At 41.9% G+C, this 23004-nt stretch overlaps 1 protein-coding gene and 1 pseudogene across 8 annotated transcripts in view; one reads left to right on the top strand and one right to left on the bottom strand.

Annotated features, from left to right (window-relative positions):
* TASP1 (taspase 1) overlaps positions 1 to 12062 on the top strand; it is a 282614-nt gene extending 270552 nt beyond the window's left edge. For 4 of the 8 annotated variants that reach the window (XM_054542027.2, XM_054542026.2, XM_063720674.1 and 1 more), the window contains one exon: positions 11704 to 12062. In XM_054542027.2, coding sequence (XP_054398002.2) covers positions 11704 to 11940 — 237 coding nt within the window. In that variant the 3' untranslated portion in view covers positions 11941 to 12062. Of the gene's footprint in view, positions 1 to 5711; positions 6773 to 7773; positions 7800 to 11703 lie in introns of those variants that run through there. The other 4 variants (XM_054542025.2, XR_008517075.2, XM_063720673.1 and 1 more) reach the window with 4 other exon arrangements.
* On the bottom strand, positions 2483 to 3621 carry LOC100439560 (glyceraldehyde-3-phosphate dehydrogenase-like; annotated as a pseudogene).
* Positions 12063 to 23004: the final 10942 nt, after the last annotated feature.

Genomic DNA, 23004 nt, shown 5'->3' with positions numbered 1-23004 from the left:
AAAAAACGATGGGTAGGGAACTTCTGGGAAAAGGATAGGGGGTGGGTGGCAGTGTCTCCCGAGTCAGCTCATTAAGAGAGGAAAAAAATGTAAAAGCCCACAATAGAAACAAGGCAATAAAAACCAACCAGACACACTTCCCCAGCCCTTCTCTTGCCTTTCTCTCTGGACTTAGTCATTTAAGGTGTATCATGTTTGTGGCACTAAAAGAAAGCTGAGGGCGGCTGGGTGCAGTGGCTCATGCCTGTAATCAGCACTTTGGGAGGCCGAGGCAGGCGGATCATGAGGTCAGGAGATCGAGACCATCCTGGCTAACATGGTGAAACCCCATCTCTACTAAAAAAAAAAAAAAAAAATTAGCCAGGTGTGGTGGCATGCACCTGTAGTCCCCGCTACCCAGGAGACTGAGGCAGGGGAATCTCTTGAACTTGGTGGGCGGAGGTTGCAGTGAGCCGAGATCGCGCCACTGCACTCCAGCCTGGGCGACAGAGCGAGACTTCGTCTCAAGAAAAAAGAAAAAAAAAAAAAAAGAAAGCTGAGGATGACTATTTATCATGTCAGGCAAGAATTCACAATGCAAGGATGTAAGGTAATACCCAGTTCACAGTACAATCTCACAGTACCATATACCATATTTACATTGCCCAAGTAGTGATAAATACAGAAGAGAAGCTTAACTTGTTAAATGGATTTTTATTCTATAAACTATACACAGTATTCCAGATTATATTAAAGTTCATGTGACATTGTTAGTGCATGAAAAATTAGATGTTTTCTATCACTCAGCAATTTGAAAAATAAGAATTAACAGGAGAAGGGAGAGTGGTGGAAAAAAAGGGTATCTGTTTCTTCAGAAGCACATGGTAACATAAAATTGAGCTGAACACACTTGTCTCAGGAGGCTAGAGTCCTGCTTTCCAGGAAGGAAAATGCCCATGCAAACAAGTTTACCATAGTGTTTTTCATGTTCCTCCTTGTGCTGGATTTGTCAGAATGTTATTAATGCAGCACTATACAACAAATGGACAAGACTCAAGGGCCCCCATTTGACTGCTGTTTAAGTTGCTCATGCCTCCAATGATCTGTCTCTGGAAGAGGACTTTTAAAATTAAGTCGTGTGCAGTTTTCCTAGAAACCATACAAGAGCAGTTTCTAAGGTCTTAGAAGATCTTAACATTGAGTATGAATGTTAGGAAATTTCAGCTACTACTTAAATTGTGTTAGGTTATCAGGCAATTATATACTTTCTATATTACTTTTCTCTTAATGTTCTTATTTTAAAATCTTTGAGCTAAATTTGTTAATCCATTGTATTTGGTTTTATAAAAAGATATAGCCCTAATATTGGCTTTGATCAGTCAGTTTAATTTATAAGTTGATAGTTTTTCAAGGGGTGTTAACCTCAATAATCTGTCTGTGCTTCTCAGGGAATTAGCAAGAAAGCAGCAAATTTATAACTACATGGCCAGTGGATCCCATTGGTGTGGAGCTGTTTGCATCTGAGAATCTAAAGCTCCATCTCTATTCTAACAGTGCCATCAATTGGAAGGTGGAAAATTTTAGTTAGTCTCTACTTTTAAAAAAAAACTAAGTTTTTTTTTTTTTTGAGATGGAGTCTCGCTCTGTCGCCCAGGCTGGAATGCAGTGGCGCGATCTTGGCTTACTGTAAGCTCCACCTCCAGAGTTCACACCATTCTCCAGCCTCAGCCTCCTGAGTAGCTGGGACTACAGGTGCCTGCCACCACGTCTGGCTAATTTTTTTGTATTTTTAGTAGAGACGGGGTTTCACTGTGTTAGCCAAGATGGTCTCAAACTCCTGACCTCGTGATCCGCCCGCCTTTGCCTCCCAAAGTGCTGGGATTACAGGCATGAGCTACCGCACCCGGCCTTTTTTTTTTTTTGAGAGGGAGTGCTGGAGTGCAGTGGCACGATCTTGGCTCACTGCAACCTCTGCCTCCTGGGTTCAAGCGATTCTCCTGCCTCAGCCTCCTGAGTAGCTGGGATTACAGGCATGCGCCACCACACCCAGCTAATTTTTTTTTTTTTTTTTAGTAGAGATGGGGTTTTGCCCTGTTGGCCAGGCTGGTCTTGAACTCCTGACCTCAGGGGATCCGCCTGCCTCAGCCTCCCAAAGTACTAGGATTACAGGTGTGAGCCACCACGCCCGTCCAAAAAAATCTAATCTTTACAATGGCAAACTAGTGTGATTGACTTTTCAGCCAAACAGATTGGTCATATCAGTTAAAACACTTAAAACTCTTTTTTTCCCTTTTTTTTTTTTTTTTTTTGGCTGAGCGCAGGGGACTTTATTCATGGTATACAACAGGGTGGGGCTCCCTAGGCCCCTCCCTCTTCAGGGTGTCTGCATGGACATTGTGAGGAGGGGAGATTCTCAGTGTGGTAGGGGACTGAGTGTGGTCCCAGCAGCTGAGGGCCTCTCTCTTCCTTTCATGCTGTCGCTGGGGCTGGTGGTCCAGGGGTCTTACTCCTTGGAGACCATGTGGGTCATGAGGTCCACCACCATATTGCTGTAGCCAAATTCATTGTCACACCAGGAAATGAGCTTGACAAGGTGGTTGTTGAGGGCATTGCCAGCCCCAGCATGGAAGATGGAAGAGTGGGTGTCACTGTTAAAGTTGGAGGAGACAATCTGGTGCTCAGCGTAGTCCAGGATGCCCTTGAGGGGCATCCCTCTGACGCCTGCTTCACCACCTTCTTGATATCATCATATTTGGCAGGTTTCTCCAGACGGTGGGTCAGGTCCACAACTGACACATTAGCAATGGGGACATGGAAGGCCATGCCAGTGAGCTTCCTGTTCAGCTCGGGGATGACCTTGCCCACAGCCTTGGCAGTGCCAGTAGATGCAGGGATGATGTTCTGGAGAGCCACACAGCCATCATGCCACAGTTTCCCGGAGGGGCCATCCACAGTCTTCTGGGTGGCAGTGATAGCGTGGACTGTGGTCATGAATCCTTCCATGATACCAAAGTTGTCATAGATGGCTTTGGCCAGGGGTGCTAAGCAGTTGGTGGTACAGGAGGCATTGCTGACGATCTTGAGGCTGTTGTCATACTTCTCATGGTTCATGCCTATATGAACATGGGGGCCTCAGCAGAGAGAGCAGAGATGATGACCCTTTTGGCTCCCTGCTGCAAGTGAGCTCCAGCCTTCTCCATGGTCGTGAAGATACTGGTGGACTCCATAATGTACTCAGCACCAGCATGGCCCCATTTGATTTTGGTGGGATCTCACTCCTAGAAGATGCTGATGGGATTTCCATTGATGACAAGCTTCCCATTCTCAGCCTTGATGGTGCCGTGGGATTTGCTGTGGGTGGAATCATATGGGAACATGTAGACTATGTAGTTGAGGTCAAGGGAAGGGTCATTGATGGCGAGAACACTACTTTACCAGAGTCAAAAGCAGCCCTGGTGACCAGCGCCCAGTACTGCCAAATCCTTTTACTTGGGCCTTCACCTTCACCAGGGATGTGGCTAGCGCTGCATGAGAAGATGCAGCTGTCTCTTGAATGGCAGGAGCAGAGTGCCTTAAGATTCTGCATGTTTACATAAACATAGCCCTAGAATGGTCTATTTCAGTCATTTACCCACTCGGCATTTCCGGAGTAGCATGCTTCTGTGTGAAACACATGGTCAGGTACAGGGAAACTGAGATGTATGTAACACAAGCTTCTGCCCAAAACCGACTTTCAATTACAGAAACCTAAAGACTCAAAACCAAGACTGGATGAGAAATGCTCATATGGGTGCTATAGGAGCTAGAGGAAGAGCTTCTAAGTTGAGTTGGGTGCCTGGTCAAGGCTTCCCTTGAGAAAAAGCCAGAGAAGGGTATTAGAGACATGGTATCACAGAGAGATGTATGAGCAGGGCATGTAGCAAGGAGTGGAGGGAGATGACCCAAAATGGATGTCTGCTGCTTTTTCATGTATCATTTTAATGTGTTATTTCCCATTAGTTCCAAATTTCAATAAAAGTGCATTGCTATTTAAATATTGTAAAAGTACATTGTTAAGTTCTTCTGCTTGTAGGATACTCTAGAGTCTACACAGTCCTTAGACACTTGCTCAAGGTAAAACAGTTTATTGCATTTTTTATGCCGATATCCAGGTTTGTTGTAGAAAGTGGTCTGTTTTTAGGCTAAAGAGAAATTTAAGCTACTTCTTTCTTTTTTTTTTTTGAGACAGAGTCTCGCTCTGTCGCCCAGGCTTGAGTGCAGTGGCGTGATCTCGGTTCACTGCAAGCTCCACCTCCCAGGTTCATGCCGTTCTTCTGCCTCAGCCTCCTGAGTAGCTGGGACTACAGGCGGCCGCCACCACTCTCGGCTAATTTTTTTGTATTTTTAGTAGAGTCAGGGTTTCACCATGTTAGCCAGGATGGTCTCGATCTCCTGACCTCGTGATCCACCTGCCTCAGCCTCCCAAAGTGCTGGGATTACAGGCGTGAGCCACCATGCCCGGCCTAAGCTCACTTCTTTCAAAAAGAACTCTGGAGATAAGCTCATATAAAACATTTTCTTAAACAGCTCCCACTGTTTGTATGATTTGATGCCCCATTGAGATCTCCACAGGAAGCTTCAAACACATCTTGGCTCACACTTTTTCAGACCAAGGTTTCTTGTCTTCTGATGAGACTCACCATGTTTCAGTACTTAGGAAAAGCTCGTTTAGAGAAACAAGTAGAGAGGATTGCCTGAAGTTTATGCAGCCCCTCTTTCTTCTTAGAAATTCCAGACATTTATCTATCCTTGGATTAAGCCAGATCACCAAAAAGAGGAATTCTTGGCTGACCTCATCCTGACCCCTCATGAAACAGAGTGAAGTGCTTATTGTCTTCTACCAGAGCCTCCAGCCCCAGCCTCCTCTGAGTGATGTTGTAACACTCAGCCCTACAAAACTCCCTGTTGTATAGCTGATGTCTTCACTCAGTCACTAAACACAGTGCCCTCTTTTCAAAGAGTATAGGAGAAATGGCTCCTTGGTCTCAGTGCCAGGAACAATTGTTCTCATCCAAGCAATGGGTTTGCTGTGATCTTTATGCTACATGAACCACCTACCTGATCTTAGCTGCTAGGAAACTGAGAGACAGGGCAGCAGGCTTGCCTCTGGCATGGTACCAAACTCCTCAGCTTAGATTTCTTCGTTGGCCCCACTTCCATCTTTACCTTATTTTTTAAGCTCTTATTTTTCTTCTCATTTCTTCTCCTACTTTAGGCTATTGAATTATCTGAGTTTTTGTAAGCTACTGAAATTCTTTAAGGAATAAATTTGGGATATAAACATGAATTAAGTATCCTTAGTTACTCTGTTTAGAAGACAAAACATACAAATTACTAGTTTTCACATAACGACTATATTCAATAGAGCTGGCATTAAAACTGCTACTCTTGTGAATATAATTAAACTATACATTCTGTGCGGTCAGGGGTCTTGGCTAACTTGGTCCCCTCTGTATCTCAAGTTGCTAGTGCTGTGCTTGGCATGTAGCAGATGCTCAGTAAATATTTCCTGAGCGATTTGAACAAACGATCTTTCAGTAACTAAAGTTTACCAGTGGTACAGTCTGTGGATGCTCAGAAGCAAAGTGAAGACCTAATGCTCTGGTGTTTCCTCCACCTTTTTTGGACACGGGTGGGGGTGTGGCAAGGGACACCGCTGACCCCTCTGATGCTCTCCTGGTCTCTCTCTGCAGACTCACATTTCAAGACTCCCTCCTGGTGCGGTGGCAGGACAGTCCGTGGCAATCGAAGGTGGGGTGTGCCGCCTGGAGAGCCCAGTGAACTGACCCTTCAGGCTGAGTGTGAAGCGTCTGAGAGGCATTTCAGAGCCTGAGCTTTTTGGGGTTTTTAACTGAAGTTGGTTGTTTTATCTTTCTTGTTTTATAATTCCTATTGCAACCTCGTGCACTGCTCGAGACACAAGTGCTGCTGTAGTTAGCGCTTAGTGACACGCGGGCCTTTGGCGGGTGAGCGGGACTGTGTGTGAGTGTGTGCGCCTATGTGCGCACATATGTGTATGTGTGCAGTATGTGTGTTTGCTTCTCCATGGATGAAATAGAAACTCCTCATTGTGTGACCAGGAATGGTTAAATCATCTTTACAAAATGTGTGCTTTAACTGTTTACAAGTAAAACCTAAAGTTGCAGGAAACATTTTTTATTTCGTAAAGAGGTACCAACTGTCGCTGATGTAATATGTCAGAACTGAAGAGTAAATCTACTTGTTTAAATGACTTGACAGTGGTAGTGCTCCATTTAATGACAGTAATAAGTAATAAAGTGTTTTTATTTGTTAACCAGTTTAAGTGGATCCTGTGGTAACTTAAACTGTTGTTCTCATCCCTTATATGGGGCATTTTTCTTTAACAAAGAATGGTTTCAGTGAAACAATCTAGCAGAGAATTAATGTCAGAACCTTTTTAAATAATAGTCTGATTGATACAGTTTGTACTTATTTCATCAAGCTTTTCTAAGCTTAAATATTGCATAGCTTCGAGCTGTATGGACTATATTATGAAAGAATATGTAAAGAGAACATACAGTAATGCACAGTCCTTAATTTGTGTATAATGGAATGTTATTTACAATATAACACTGTAAATAAGAAAGCAAAGTTTATGGGAAAATTCAATATTATCTTTGTTTTTGTTTAAATATATTTTTAAGATAAAGGCACAAAAATAAAAGAAGTGTATTACTGGGTATAGTATGTGACTCCTCTTCTCAGACTAATAAATTATCTTTTGAATCCTTGATTAGAGAGCTGTTATTTATTTTGTTTATAAAATGTTCTCCCAGAAATCATACCATTATCCACCTTGCTGTTGTTCTGATTGTTCCAAGGCCAGTCTTATGCAGTTAAAGAAGACACTGGCAAGATGAATGTTGAACTTAGTACATGATTGAATGGTCAATATGGAAGTCCCTAAAATTTCTCTTGCAATATGATAAAAATAACAAAGAGAAAGAATAAGAACACTTTGCTTTGAAAAATTGTAGTGGCAGCTAAAAGCTCGATAGTTTCAGTTGATAAATTACTTCTAAATGTTATATTCAGGGATTCTGGAGCCACATAAGAAAACCAAGATTTTCCTTTTGATTTTTTCTTTTTTTTTTTTATGTAAGAAGTGGTTATCAAGAAGATACTAAAGATAGACTTGCTCAGGGGGAGGAAGTTCCCTGTACCATGTAATCATGACTCTGGGCGGTAACTGATAAACCCCAGATAAAATTATACACTTGACATCAATGTATGGCCAAATTATAAAGGAAAGACAACCAAAATGAAGCGGGTGTAAATATGAATAATTTGAGAGTTGCTGATTTGTATTCCTGTTACAGGCAATTACATTTGTCTTGCTGTACTCTCATAGACAGGTTGGTGCCGTGGTATCTGTTTCTCATTCTTAATGAGGCTGAGAACTTAGTGAGAGATGGGCTGGCTGGTGGGGAGCCTTTGGCTTCAAAAGCTTTTGAAGACCTGTTCCCTGTTGGCAGAGATTTTTCAGGAACTGGATTGGATCACATAAAACTATCAGGACACTTTGGAGTCTGAAAATCGTCTGACCAGTTTCACCAGGAATGCCACTTCTTTCATCTCCTTTTGCCCTTTTTCCTTTTATATTTAAACATTTGAGCTTGTTAAGGACCCCTTTTATTAAGAGTTCAAAAACTGGCCAGTATAAAAGAGCACAGCCTCTCCAAGAACAGTTTGTCAAGACTTTACTCTCCAATTTTCTACATTTTTTTTTTTAAGGAATATTGTGAAGCCAAGAGGGGGAACATAGTGATATTCAGAATCATGGAGGCAAAAATGTAACAGGTAATATAAATTCCTTCCTTATCAGATCAGATATTAAAGATCAGCTACTGAAACCAGAGAATACTGAGAGATGTAAAATCAACTTCATTTCACACTAAAGTAGAAAAAGTAGAAAAAGATGAGAAAATAACCTCATTCGCTAATCTGGCTTATATCACCAAGAATCTGAAGCTGTATTTTAAGGTGCCCACTTTTAACATGGATGCTTTTAACTGTGTGCCTATATTTGATTTCTTTGTAAGGTCTGAGTGTTGGATATCTGGTTCTCTTGAGTAGAATTAAGCCTGGTCTGGATTCCTCAAGGTGGTCACTGTGACCTAGCTCTGGATTTAGAAACGGGCATCTTCAGGGCTTGGTGAGGCGACAGGAGCATGTGATTTTGCTTAAGGCACCTGGAGCGCCTGTGCTGATGGGGCTGTCTTGTTAGCTCTGTCACTGTTTTCTCTGCCTTCAGTATGTCTGCTTATGGCAGGCCCTTTCTTACCTTCTAATTACCACTTCTAAATGTGAACTTGATGTGGAGAAAGGAAAACACTTGTACTCTGCTGGTGGCAATGTAAATTATGTCAGCCACTGTGGAAAGCAGCCTGGAGATTTCTCAAAGAACTTAAAATGGAACTACTGTTCAACCCAACAATCCCATTACTAGGTATATACCTAAAGAAATACAAGGCATTCTACTGTAAAGACACATGCATGCATATGTTCACTTTAGCACTATTCACAATAGCAAAGACGTGGAATCAACCTAGTTGCCCATCAGCAGTGAACTAGATAAAGAAAATGTGGTACATATACACCATGGAATACTGTGCAGCCATAAAAAAGAATGAAATCAGCTGGGCACATTGGCTCACACCTGTAATCCCAGCACTTTGGGAGTCCAAGGTGGATGGATCACCTGAGGTCAGGAGTTTGAGACAAGTCTGGCCAACATGGTGAAACCCCATCTCTACTAAAAAATACACAAATTAAGCTGGGCGTGGTGGTGGGTGCCTGTAATTCCAGCTAATTGGGAGGCTGAGGCAAGAGAATCACTTGAACCTGGGAGGCAGAGGTTGCGGTGAGCCGAGATCACTCCATTGAACTCCAGCCTAGGTGACAAGAGTAAAACTCCATCTCAAAAAACAAAAACAAAACAAAAAAAAATGAAATCATATCCTCTGTGGCAACATGAATGGAGCTGGAGGCCATTATTCTAAGCAGAAAATCAAATAATCCATGTTCTCACTTATAAGTGGGAGCTAAACACTGAGTTCACATGGTCACAAAGAAGGGGACAATCGATACCAAGGCCTACTTGAGAGTGGAGGGTGAGAGGAGGGTAAGAATTGAAAAACCACCTATCGGGTCCTATGCTGATTAACTGGGTGATAAAATTATCTGTAAACCAAACCCCCACAATACTCTACCGATGTAACAAACCTGCACATGTACCCCCTGAACCTAAAATAGAAGCTGGAAAGACAGAAAACTAATGTGAAATTGAATTTGGATATCAATATCTGTTAGAATTTTTTTACAAAGTATGTATAAATAAGTCCTAGATGCTAGTCTGAGGGGCCTGTCTGTGAGCAAAGTGAATGAATTTTGGTTTACGGATATGAGGACATCTCTCGGGGCTACTCAAAAGCCTTTTTTGCATCATTTCCAGTTTTCTCCCACATTTGAGATTGGTAATATTGCATACCAGTGACCTGCAGGCAAGTGAGGTCACTCTGTTTTGACACTGGATGGAAGGAGGGAAGAAGGAAGGGAGGGAATGAAGAAGAGAAGATTTAGAAAAGAGCATCATTCTTGAATCTTGAGATTGTATTAATAATTGTGGGATCTTTTATTTTTTGACTTGGCCATTTTTATTACAAAGGTAGTCTGTGCTTATTAGGAAAAAAATTAGAAAATAGATAAGGAAAATTTTAAAAATTTAAATTTTAAATAAAAATTTAGCTCATAATCCTACTTCCCTAGAGGCAACCCTTAATAAACACCCTACAGACTCTTTTTATGCATGAATTTTCTATGTGTTTTTAACACAAAAAAATGGCGCTATATTGAACTCCCAAAATGGGGTTCTATAGCCTGCAGTTTTCATTTAATAATATCACAAAAAGATGACCAGACCTACAGGTTTACACAATCCCTCATTTACTGCTTTCCCATACGATGCTGGCTCAGCCTAATGGTGCCCAGTACATATATTTGTTCCTTAAACATTTGGGGAAATCTATGACAGTGCTGAGCAGAATAGCTGATATCCATATTTTCAGGCTACAGGTGCATACAACAAGCACTGTGGTAAGGTCTCAGCCAATGAAAGCCAGCCTGGAAGGCATCCTAGAGCAGGCCATGGTCATTGCTCTTGGACCTCACTGTTTCAGTATCCCCCACACAACTTCGACAGGCTTTTACCAGAACGATGGAAAGCTGTTCTGTCTCTGGGTGCTGCAGGCCACAAATGCCAGGGAATCAACACTCCCTAGAAGTTGGTGTATAAATTGGCTAGCTCCTTTGCTCCTTGGGTGTGATAATACCGAATATGTGTTTTGCAGTTTTTGAGAGAGTTCCCACAGGAATTAAGCTTCAATTCCTGCCTCTGGTAGTTGACTTAGTACACCTTGTGTTGGCTTTCTCCCCTTTTCTGGTTCCTTCTTGACTCTCCTACCTGTGTTTACTGAAATCATCTCCCAGATGAACTACTTGGAGTCAACTCCTTATCTCAGGGTTGCTTCTGGAGGACTTCACACCGAAACACATTCCACTCCACATGTATTCTTGGCCACTAGGGTTTTTAGGCCCTCCACTGAGGGTGGACTCACCAGTCTGTTTATGCCCCTCGCTGGGGCTCTCCTCCTGACATCTGCTCCTGCTCAGCCATTTTCATCCATAACATCGGAGGAACATTCTCTGAGTGATAAGGCTGGGTATGCCACAAAAGTTTGTGAAGAGTTTGCAACTAAGTCAGTGTTAACAGGCACCAGACTGCTGGAGACAGACAAACACTTTTAAGGATATGGTGAAGTAAACAGAAGCTGAAGAGCAACAGTTCATCAAGGACTGGTGGATGCCTTCAAGGAAATGACCTGCAATGGTGTTAACAGTAGTTGGAAGAAGCTTTAGCTAAAGGCGTTTCATGACTTTAAGAAATTGGAAGAGGCCAGAACAGTGTCCTGTGTCACGAACACATTTTCACGACGTGCATGCCGTGGGAGCCTCACACAACACCCATTTCCAAAAGGGCATCTCTCAAGTCTGGCTGTTCATAACATAATTTCATGGTAAATTTTTCTTAATGTCTTCCAAAATTTTTCTTAAAACTAAATGTTTAAGGCACATCAGCATTGTTCTGACATAAATCCTATAAACGCTCAACACTGGGAGTCCCCTCTGGCTGCAAAGCCCAGTCTTCCTGTTCACCTTAAGGTTGCAGTGGCTGGTGACCTTCAGAGGGAACAGAGGTGGAAGCCACTCCGCCTCCCAGGAACCCTGGCCCAAAACAAGGCTGAGCCCAGCAGCAATGAATCCCTGTGTATATGATTAATGTGTATGATTAATTTGTTTTCGTTTAGTTGTATTCTAAACCTTTTCTCAGAAGCTGATTAACCAGGGGAAGGAGGTGTGAGTAGGTAAATGTAGTGGGCTATAGGGGGAGTGAATGGGAGGTTGGAAACATAAAGTTAATAATATCACATTAATATTTGTTATGGGGCCTTAAGAATTCTTAAGGAACACACCACCCCTCCCCAGCACTTAATTTGCGTTCAAGTCCGCAAGGTATTAGCCAGATGTCTATGATCAGAAACTCACAGGCTGACCAAATTGACCAGGCAATCTTTTTTTTTCCCCCCTATGCTTCTGTCTCTAAAGTGTTTGGCCACAGGAAGGATTAAATCTAAAACTGGCAAGGACTTCCCTCCAAGGCGGCACACTCAGCTTCCAGAAGACCATCAGCCAAGCCCAAGGTGGTTCATTATGACCAGTTGTGGAAAGCTGGGAAAGAAAGTGAGTTCAGTGGTTTCTCCTTTACATGATGCAGTTACTGAAGCCCCGAAACCACAGTGGCAATGCAGAAAAACTTTGTGGGTGGGAGTTTCTTTGCCTTGAATTGCCATGGGGATTTCTTTGTCAACAGAGTGTCAGAAGCCTAAAAGAAAAAAATTCAGAACAATTCCTTTAACCTTTACTGTCGCTATTATGATGGAGATCCAAAGCGTTACTCCTAAAATGATCTTTCCTCGCCTTGGAAAATCCAGTAATGCTTAAGAGGTAGAGGATATCTTCTAATATATTAAGAAAAACATGTGTTCTTTTCCATGTACAAGTAGTAAGATTTTAATCTTTCCACCCAGGTTCTTCCCCCAAACCTGTTAACTGGCAGTCTTTCCCATCTGGTAAATGGTAGCTCCATCCTTCTGCGCACTCAGGCCAAAACTCTAGGGGTCATCTGTTTCATGTTCTATGGCTGAATAACAAATCACCCCAAGCCTTAATGGCTTAAACAACAACTGTTTTATTTGCCCACAATTGGGTAAATTGAGCTTAACATAACTCAGTCGTTTTTCTGCTGCTCTTGCTGGTAGTCACTAGTGTGCTGCATTTAGCTGGAAGGTGAGCTACAAGATAGGCCGAGCTGGGATGCTGGATGGCTGAGTGTCCTTCTTACTCCATGCAGGCTCAGAGCCTCTCTACAGCATCTTTCCACACCATGTGCCAAAAAGACATGGCAGCTCAAGCTTCCCAGGAGCACAAAAGCAGAAACTACCAGGACTTCTACAGGTTTAGGTCCATAATGGCCGAGCATCACTTTTGCCACATTTATTGCTTACATTAAATCACCTGGTTCAGCCCAGATTCAAGAGGGAGGGACAGCCTAAGGGCATTTGTAACAGAGGCTAGATTCATTGAGGGCCACCACCTGACATCCTTGAATTTTTACTTTCCTTCTGATTCTACAACCAATCCATTCACAAATCCTGTTGGCTTTCCTTTAAAATGTAAGCTGAATCTAACCGCTCCTTACCACCTCCACTGCTACAATCAGATTATCTTTTACCTGAGTTATTACAATAGGTTCTGCACTGGTCTCCCTGCTTCCACTCTTGTCCTGACAGTCACCTGTGCACTGGCAGCCAAACAGAGTAAGATCATGGCACCTGTCTGCTCAAAACCTTCCAGTACACCTTGTCCCAGAGTTCCTACAAGGCCCTGGGATCTGCTCCTTCTTGTTCTCTGACCTCATACTATTTCTCTGGCCTCCTTGCTGTTCTTTGACCAGCCCACACACCCTCCCATCTCAGAAGCATTGCACATGCTTGTACCCCCCGCTTGGAAAGCACTTTCCAGATGGCTTCACATGGCTTGCTCTTCCCTCATCTCCTTCAGCTCTGCTGGAATGTTACCTTCTTGGCAAGGTCGTCCCTGAGCACGCTCCTAACCACACCCCCTCCAGCACTTTACCTTCCTTTTTTGCTTTATTTTTCTGTCACTTTTCACTTTCCACAAATATATGGACACTTAATTTTCAACAATTATGGCATAGCAAAGCAGTAGGGAAAGTGTATTTTTAAATGTTCCTGGAGCAACTAGATATACAAGTGAAAAAAATGTGAATTATATCTCATGCCATACACAGAAATAAATTACAGGTAAACTGTAAATCTAAATATAAAAGACAAAACACATTTATTTATTATTTATTTTTGAGACAAGGTCTCCCTCTGTTGCCTAGGCTGGAGCACAGTGGCACGATCATGGCTCACCACAGCCTCAACTTCCCAGGCTCAAGCAATCCTCCCACATCAGCCTCCCAACTAGCTGGGACTACAGGTGTACACCATGACACCCAGATAGTTTTTTATATTTTGTAGAGACAGGGTCTTGCCATGTTGCCCAGCTTGGTCTTGAACTCCTAGGCTCAAACAGTCCTCCTACCTTGGCCTCCCAAAGTGCTAGGATTACAGGCGTGAGCCACCACGCCTGGCCAAAACAAACTTTCAGAAGATAGTTAGAGGATGTTCTACTTCTGGGATGACAGCACGAGAAGCTCCACTGACTCCCACTTGCCAGAGTATTTGGAAAATGTTCTAAGAGCATAAAACAAATTAAGAATATGTATTCAAGAAAAATTTACTGAAAGTGGCTAAAAACAGCTAGTTTGTGGCATTTGGGCCATGACCCACTCCCTGCCCCCCAACTTCCAGCTCATACTGATAGAAGATTCACTCTGGTTGAGTGTGGCCAAGAAGACTGGGGCTGCCTCTCCTTTCAGCTCCCAACCAAGTCCTACTGTATCTCACCAGGAGGAGCAGTCTGCCCACATTTCTCATCCCCTCCAACTCCGAGCTGAAGAGGCTGGATCCTGGTGTGTGCATCTGAGAGGTTGGAGGCTACTTTCCTATAGCCATCCCTTATTCATAGACAGAGACTCTACCCCAGGAAAGAAGTTTCTTTTCCCAAGAAAACTGAGGTCCCAATCACCCTTGCCCCCCAAATCATGTATAAATCAGATATTTCATTCTGGGATGGGCAAACAAAGAAGACCAGAGGCTACCGCCCTACCCAGCACCCAGAATAATGGCTTAGAGAGTTTGCTGAGGGAGAGGCAGACTATAAGAAAAGAGCACTGATGCTCTCTCCAAAGAAACTGAATTTATCTAAAACAGAATGTGGAGAAGTGCAAGCATAAGAGTGCTCCTGATACTAAGAACAACAAGCTAAACAATATGCTAGCTAGTTCACCAGAAAGAAGCAAAAAAGAGGAATCTAAGAAGAGTCCTGTGGCATCAGAATAAACCTTAAAACTATCCTTAACAGACTTCTCAAGATGGCCAAATAGGAACAGCTCCAGTCTGCAGCTCCCAGTGAGATCAACACAGAAGGCAAGTGATTTCTGCATTTCCATCTGAGGTACCTTGGCTTATCTCACTGGGACTGGTTAGACAGTGGGCATGACCCATGGAGGGTTAGCAGAAGCAGGGTGGCACGTTGCCTCACCTGGGAAGTGCAAAGGGTTGGAGAACTCCCTTCCCTAGCCAAGGGAAGCCGTGAGGAACTGTGCCATGAGGGATGGTGTATTCTGGCCCAGATACTACAGTCTTTGCAACCCACAGACCAGGAGATTCCCTTGGGTGCCTACACCACCAGGGCCCTGGGTTTCAAGCACAAAACTGGGCAGCTGTTTGGGCAGACACCGAGCTAGCTGCAGGAGTTTTTTCTCACACCTCAGTGGTGCCTGGAATGCCAGCGAGACAGAACCGTTCACTCCCCTGGAAAGGGCGTTGAAGCCAGGAAGCCAAGTGGTCTAGCTCGGCAGATCCCACCCCCATGGGACCCAGCAAGCTAAGACCACTGGTTTGAAATTCTCACTGCCAGCACAGCAGTCTGAAGTCAACGTGGGATGCTTGAGCTTGGAGTGGGGAGGGCTGTCCGCCATTGCTGAGGCTTGAGTAGGTGGTTTTCCCCTCACGGTGTAAAAACCCCTCACGGTGTAAACAAAGCCACCGGGAGGTTTGAACTGGGCGGGGTCCACTGCAGCTCCGCAAAGCTGCTGTAGCCAAACTGCCTTTCTAGATTCCTCCTCTCTGGGCAGGGCATCTCTGAAAGAAAGGCAGCAGCCCCGGGCAGGGGCTTATAGATAAAACTCCCATCTCCCTGGGACAGAGCACCTGGGGGAAGGGGCAGCTGTGGGCGCAGCTTCAGGAGACTTAAATGTTCCTGCCTGCCAGCTCTGAAGAGAACAGTGGATCCCCCAGCACAGTGCTTGAGCTCTGCTAAGGGACAGACTGCCTCCTCAAATGGATCCCTGGCCCCCATGCCTCCTGACTGGGAGACACCACCGAGCAGGGGTCGACAGACACCTCATACAGGAGAGCTCCAGCTGGCATCTGGCGGGTGCCCCTCTGGGACTAAGCTTCCAGAGGAAGGAACAGGCTGCAGTCTTTGCTATTCTGCAGCCTCTGCTGGTGATACCCAGGCAAACAGGGTCTGGAGTGGATCTCCAGTAAACTCCAGCAGACCTGCAGCAGAGAGGCCTGACTGTTAGAAGGAAAACTAACTAACAGAAAGGAATAGCATTAACACCAACAAAAAGGACACCCACACAAAAACTCCATGTGAAGGTCACCAACATCAAAGACCGAAGGTAGATAAATCCACAAAGATGAGGAAAAACCAGCTCAAAAAGGCTGAAAATTCCAAAAACCAGAACGCCTCTTCTCCTCCAAAGGATCTCAACTCCTTACCAGCAAGGGAACAAAACTGGATGGAGAATGAGTTTGATGAATTGACAGAAATAGGCTTCAGAAGGTGGGTAATAACAAACTCCTCCAAGCTAAAGGAACATGTTCTAACCCAATGATAGGAAGCTAAGAACCTTGAAAAAAGATTAGAGGAATGGCTAACTAGAATAACCAGTCTAGAGAAGAACATAAATGACCAGATGGAGCTGAAAAACCCAGCACGAGAACTTTGTGAAGCATACACAAGTATCAATAGCCAAATCGATTAAACGGAAGAAAGGATATCAGAGTTTGAAGATCAACTTAAATAAAATGTGAAGACAAGATCAGAGAAAAAAGAATGAAAAGGAACAAACAAAGCCTCCAAGAAATATAAGACTATGTGAAAAGACCAAATCTATGTTTGATTGGTGTACCTGAAAGTGACAGGGAGAATGGAACCAAGTTGGAAAATGCTCTTCAGGATATTATCCAGGAGAACTTCCCCAACCTACCAAGACAGGCCAACATTCAAATTTAGGAAACACAGAGAACACCACAAAGATACTCCTTGAGAAGAGGAACCACGAGACACATATTCATCAGATTCACCAAGGTTGAAATGTAGGAAAAAATGTTAAGGGTAGCCAGAGAGAAATGTCGGGTTACCCACAAAGAGAAGCCCATCAGACTAACAGTGGATCTCTCTGCAGAAACCCTACAAGCCAGAAGAGAGTGGGGACCAATATTCAACATTCTTAAAGAAAAGAATTTTCAACCCAGAATTTCATATTCAGCCAAACTAAGCTTCATAAGTGAAAGAGAAATAAAATCCTTTACAGACAAGCAAATGCTGAGAGATTTTGTCACCACCAGGCCTGCTTTACAAGAGCTCCTGAAGCAAGCACTAAATATGGAAAGGTAAAACCGATACCAGCCATTGCAAAAACATATCAAATTGTGAAGACCATTGACCCTATGAAGAAACTGCATCAACTAATGGGCAAAATAACCAGCTATCATCATGATGACAGGATCAAATTCACATATAACAATATTAACCTTAAATGTAAATGGGCTAAATGCCCCAATTAAAAGACAGAGACTGGCAAATTGGATAAAGAGTCAAGACCCATCAGTCTGCTATATTCAGGAGACCCATCTCATGTGCAAAGACACACATAGGCTCAAAATAAAGGGATGGAGGAATATTTACCAAGCAAATTGAAAGCAAAAAAAAGCAGGGGTGGCAATATTAGTCTTTGATAAAACAGACTTTAAACCAACAAAGATCAAAAAAGACAAAGAAAGGCATTACATAATGGTAAAGGGATCAATGCAACAAGAAGAGCTAACTATCCTAAATATATATGCACACAATACAGGAGCACCCAGATTCATAAAGTAAGTTCTTAGAGACCTACAAAGAGACTTAGACTCCCACAGAATAATAGTGGGAGACTTTAACACCCCACTGTCAATATCAGACAGATCAACGAGACAGAAAATTAACAAGGATATTCAGCACTCGAACTCAGCTCTGGACCAAGCAGACCTAATAGACATTTATAGAACTCTCCGCCCCAAATCAACAGAATAGACAATCTTTGCAACATCACATCACACATATTTTAAAATTGACCACATAATTGGAAGAAAAACACTCCTCAGCAAACGCAAAACAATGGAAATCATAACAAACTGTCTCTCAGACCACAGTACAATCAAATTAGAACTCAGGATTAAGAAACTCACTCAAAACCGCACAACTACATGGAAGCTGAACAACCTGCTCCTGAATGACTACTGGGTAAATAACAAAATTAAGGCAGTAATAAATAAGTTCTTTGAAACCAACAAGAACAAAGACACAATGTAACAGACTCTCTGGGGCACGTTTAAAGCAGTGTTTAGAGGGAAATTTATAGCACTAAATGTCCACAGGAAAAAACGGGAAAGATCTAAAATCGACACCCTAATGTCACCATTAAAAGAACTAGAGAAGCAACAGCAAACAAATTCAAAAGCTAGCAGAAGAAAAGAAATAACTATGATCAGAGTAGAACTGAAGGAGATAGAGATGAAAAATCCTTCAAAAAATAATCAATGAATCCAGGAGCTGGTTTTTTGAAAAAATTAACAAAATATATAGACTGCTAGCCAGACTAATAAAGAAGAAAAGAGAGAAGAATCAAATAGATACAATAAAAAATGATAAAGGGGATATCATCACTGATCCCACAGAAATACAAACTACCATCAGAGAACACTATAAACATCTCTATGCAAATAAACTAGCAAATCTAGAAGAAATGAATAAATTCCTGGACATATACACCCTCCCAAGACTACACCAGGAAGAAGTCAAATCCCTGAATAGACCAATAACAAGTTCTGAAACTGAGGCAGTAATTAGTAGCCTACCAACCAAAAAAAAAGCCTAGGACCAGATGGATTCACAGCTGAATTCTACCAGAGATACAAAAAGGAGCTGGTACCATTCCTTCTGAAACTATTCCAAACAATAGAAAAAGAGAGAATCTTCCCTAACTCATTTTATGAGGCCAGCATCAGCCTGATACCCAAACCTGGTGGAGACACCACAAAAAAAGAAAATTTCAGTCCAATATCCCTGATGAACACTGATGCAAAAATCCTCAATAAAATACTGGCAAACCGAATCTGGCAGCATATCAAAAAGGTTATCCACCACAATCAAGTTGGGTTCATTCCTGGGATGCAAGGCTGATTCAACATACACAAATCAATAAACATAATCCATCACATAAACAGAACCAATGACAAAAACCACATGATTATCTCAACAGATGCAGAAAAAGCCTTTGACAAAATTCAACAGCCCTTCATGCTAAAAACCCTGAATAAACTAGGTATTGATGGAATGTATCTCAAAATAATAAGAGCTATTTATGGCAAACCCACAGCCAATATCATACTGGATGGGCAATAGCTGGAAACATTCCCTGAAAACTGGCACAAGACAAGCATGCCCACTCTCACCACTCCTATTCAACATAGTGTTGGAAGTTCTGGCCAGGGCAATCAGGCAAGAGAAAGAAATAAAGGGTATTCAAATAGGAAGAGAGGAAGTCAAATAAACTCTGTTTGCAGATGACATGATTGTATATTTAGAAAACCCCATTGTCTCAGCCCAAAATCTCCTTAAGCTGATAAGCAACTTCAGCAAAGTCTCAGGATACAAAATCAATGTGCAAAAATCACAAGCATTCCTATACACCAATAATAAGCAGAGAGCCAAATCATGAGTGAACTCCCATTCACAACTGCTACAAAGAGAATAAAATACATAGAAATACAACTTACAAGGGATGTGAAGGACCTCTTCAAGGAAAACTACAAGCCACTGCTCAAGGAAATAAGAGAGGACACAAATGGAAAAACATTCCATGCTCATGGATAGGAAGAATCAATATTGTGAAAATGGTCATACTGCCCAAAGTAATTTATAGATTCAATGCTATCCCCATCAAGCTACCACTGACTTTCTTCACAGAATTGGAAAAAACTACTTTAAAGTTCATATGGAACCAAAAAAGAGCCCACATCGCCAAGTCAATCCTAAGCCAAAAGAACAAAGCTGGAGGCATCACGCTTCCGGACTTCAAACTATACTACAAGGCTACAGTAGCCAAAACAGCATGATACTGGTACCAAAACAGATATATAGACCAATGGAACAGAACAGAGGCCTCAGAAATAACGCCACACATCTACAACCATCTGATGTTGGACAAACCTGACAAAAACAAGCAATGGGGAAAGGATTCCCTATTTAATAAATGGTGTTGGGAAAACTGGCCGGTCATATACAGAAAACTGAAACTGGACCCCTTCCTTACACCTTATAAAAAAATTAACTCAAGATGGATTATACACTTAAACATAAAACCTAAAACCATAAAAACCGTAGAAGAAAACCTAGGCAATACCATTCAGGACATAGGCATGGGCAAAGAGTTCATGATGAAAACACCAAAAGCAAGGACAACAAAAGCCAAAATTGACAAATGGTATCTAATTAAACTAAAGAGCTTTTGTGCAGCAAAAGAAATGATCATCAGAGTGAACAGGCAACCTACAGAATGGGAGAAAATTTTTTCAATCTATCCATCTGACAAAGGGCTAATATCCAGAATCTACAAGGAACTTAAACAAATTTACAAGAAAAAAAAAACAAACCCCATCAAAAAGTGGGTGAAGGATATGAACAAACATTTCTTAAAAGAAAACATTTATGCAGCCAGCAAACATGCAAAACTCATCATCACTAGTTACTAGAGAAATGCAAATCAAAACCACAATGAGATACCATCTCACGCCAGTTAGAATGGCAATCGTTAAAAAGTCAGGAAACAACAGATGCTGGAGAAAATGTGGAGAATTAGGAATGCTTTTACACAGTTGGTTGGAGTGTAAATTAGTTCAAACATTGTGGAATACAGTGTGGTGATTCCTCAAGGATCTAGAACCAGAAATACCATTTGACCCAGCAATCTAATTCCTGGGTATATACCCAAAGGATTATAAATTATTCTACTATAAAGACACATGCACACATATGTTTATTGCAGCAGTAGTCACAATAGCAAAGACTTGGAACCAATTCAAATACCCATCAATGAGAGACTGGATAAAGAAAATGTGGCACATATACACCATGGAATACTATGCAGCCATAAAAAAGAATGAGTTTATATCCTTTGCAGGGACATGGATGAAGCTGGAAATCATCATTCTCAGCAAGCTAACACAGGAACAGAAAACCAAACATCACATTTGCTCACTTATAGGTGGGAGTTGAACAATGAGAATGCATGAACACAGGGAGGGGAACATCACATACCAGAGCCTGTCGGGGGGTGGGGGGCTAGGGGATGGATAGCGTTAGGAGAAATACCTAATGTAGATGATGGGTTGATGGATGCAGCAAACCACCATGGCACATGTATACCTGTGTAACAAACCTGCACATTCTGCACATGTATCCCAGAACTTAAAGTAAAAAACAAAACAAAATAAAACAAAACACCCCTATCCTTAAAAACTACCCCAGCACAATCTAATTGGATTATACTGCTGAGCAATTTGTATCAGAGGGCATTTTCCAAAACAATAGAACAATTAGTGGTAATTAGTGGAGCCTAATTGCTGGGTATAATATGAAAAGGACAGACATTTTAATGAAGATATGAGAGGAAAGAGACAATCAAAGAAAACTGCTAAAATTATTTTAATTCCAGGGTGACCAGCTGCATGTCCAAGGCTGCATCCTATGAGGAGTGACAGCCTAGGCTTTGCACTGTGAGAGAAATGGTTTTATCAAAATGGCCTAGCTAAGTCACAAAACAAATGAGCAAAGAAACAGTGACAAAAACAAGCCCCAGAAAGGGAAGAGAGGAACTAGTAACCAGAGTTGCTACAAAATGTTACCTAAAATGTCCACTTTTAAAAAAATTACGAAAGAGGCCGGGCGCGGTGGCTCACGTCTGTAATCCCAGCACTTTGGGAGGCTGAGGTGGGCGGATCACAAGGTCAGGAGATCGAGACAATCCTGGCTAACACGGTGAAACCCCGTCTCTACTAAAAATACAAAAAATTAGCCGAGTGTGATGGCGGGCGCCTGTAGTCCCAGTTACTCGGGAGGCTGAGGCAGGAGAATGGCGTGAACCCTGGGAGGTGGAGCTCGTAGTGAGCCGAGATAGCACCACTGCACTCCGGCCTGGGCGAAAGAGCAAGACTCTGTCTCAAAAAAAAAAATTACGAGACAGCAAAAGAAACAGGAACAGTGACTTGTTATTTCTCTCTGTTTCTCTCTCACACACACACATGGATGCTCACACACACAAAGTAGTCAACAGAAACTTCCTCAGAGAGGGACCAAATGTCAGATTTTATAAAGACTTTAAAGTAGCCATTATAAATATGCTCAAAGAATTTTTAAAAATGCTTAAAGAAGTGCAGTATGAAGACAATATCTCATCAAATATAGAATATCAATAAAGAGATAGACATAAAAATAGAACCAAATGGTAATTCTGGTGTCAAGAAGTACAACTGAACTAAAAAACTTTATTAAAGGGGCTCAACAGGAGATTTTTTACTGGCAGAATAAAGAATAAGCAAATTTGATAGATTGATAGGGATTATACCATCTGGAGAACAGTGAGAAAATAAAATGAAGAAAAAAGAGCCTCAAGAAACTGTGGAACACCTGTAAATAAACTGAAATATGCATAATGGAAGTACTAGAAGAAGAAAAGAAAGAAAGAGAAAGGAGAAGAAAAAGTATTTGAAGAAATAGCAGCTGAAAACTCCCCAAATTTGCTGGAAAACACACTCAGGAAGCTCAATAAACTCAACTAGGAAACACAGAGCGATCCATTATTTTCTGTTTAACACATCATAGAAAAAATACTGAAATTCAAAGACAAGGAGAAAATTTTGAAAGCAGCAAGAGAAAAATGTCATTTATAAGGGAACCCCAATAAAATGAACAACTGACTTTTTATAAGAAATCATGGCTGTCAGAAGACAATGGATTAACATATTCAAAGTGCTGAAATAAACAACAACAATCAACCAAGAATCTTATATCCTAAAATACTGTCTTTAAAAATGAAGAAAAAATCAAGACATATCCAGAATAAAAAAACTGAAAGAATTTGCTGCTATCAGACCTGCCTTATCATAAATACTAGGGGAAATTTTTAGGCTGAAAGCAAGTAAACCCAGATGGAAATTGAGTCCATAGGGAAAAAACAAAGAGCACTGATAATTGCAATTATGAAAGACAGTATATATATTTTTATTTCTTGTCTTAATTAATTTTATAAAGCAAGTGTATAAAACACTACATGTATCATTGTATTGTTGGGGCTATAATAGATGGAAATGCAATGTGCTTGACAAC

The sequence above is a fragment of the Pongo abelii genome, chromosome 21 (genome assembly GCF_028885655.2).
Source record: "Pongo abelii isolate AG06213 chromosome 21, NHGRI_mPonAbe1-v2.0_pri, whole genome shotgun sequence".
Taxonomy (NCBI): domain Eukaryota; kingdom Metazoa; phylum Chordata; class Mammalia; order Primates; family Hominidae; genus Pongo; species Pongo abelii.
Note: the sequence above shows the minus strand (reverse complement) of the source record. Positions and strands in the feature narration are given on the sequence as shown.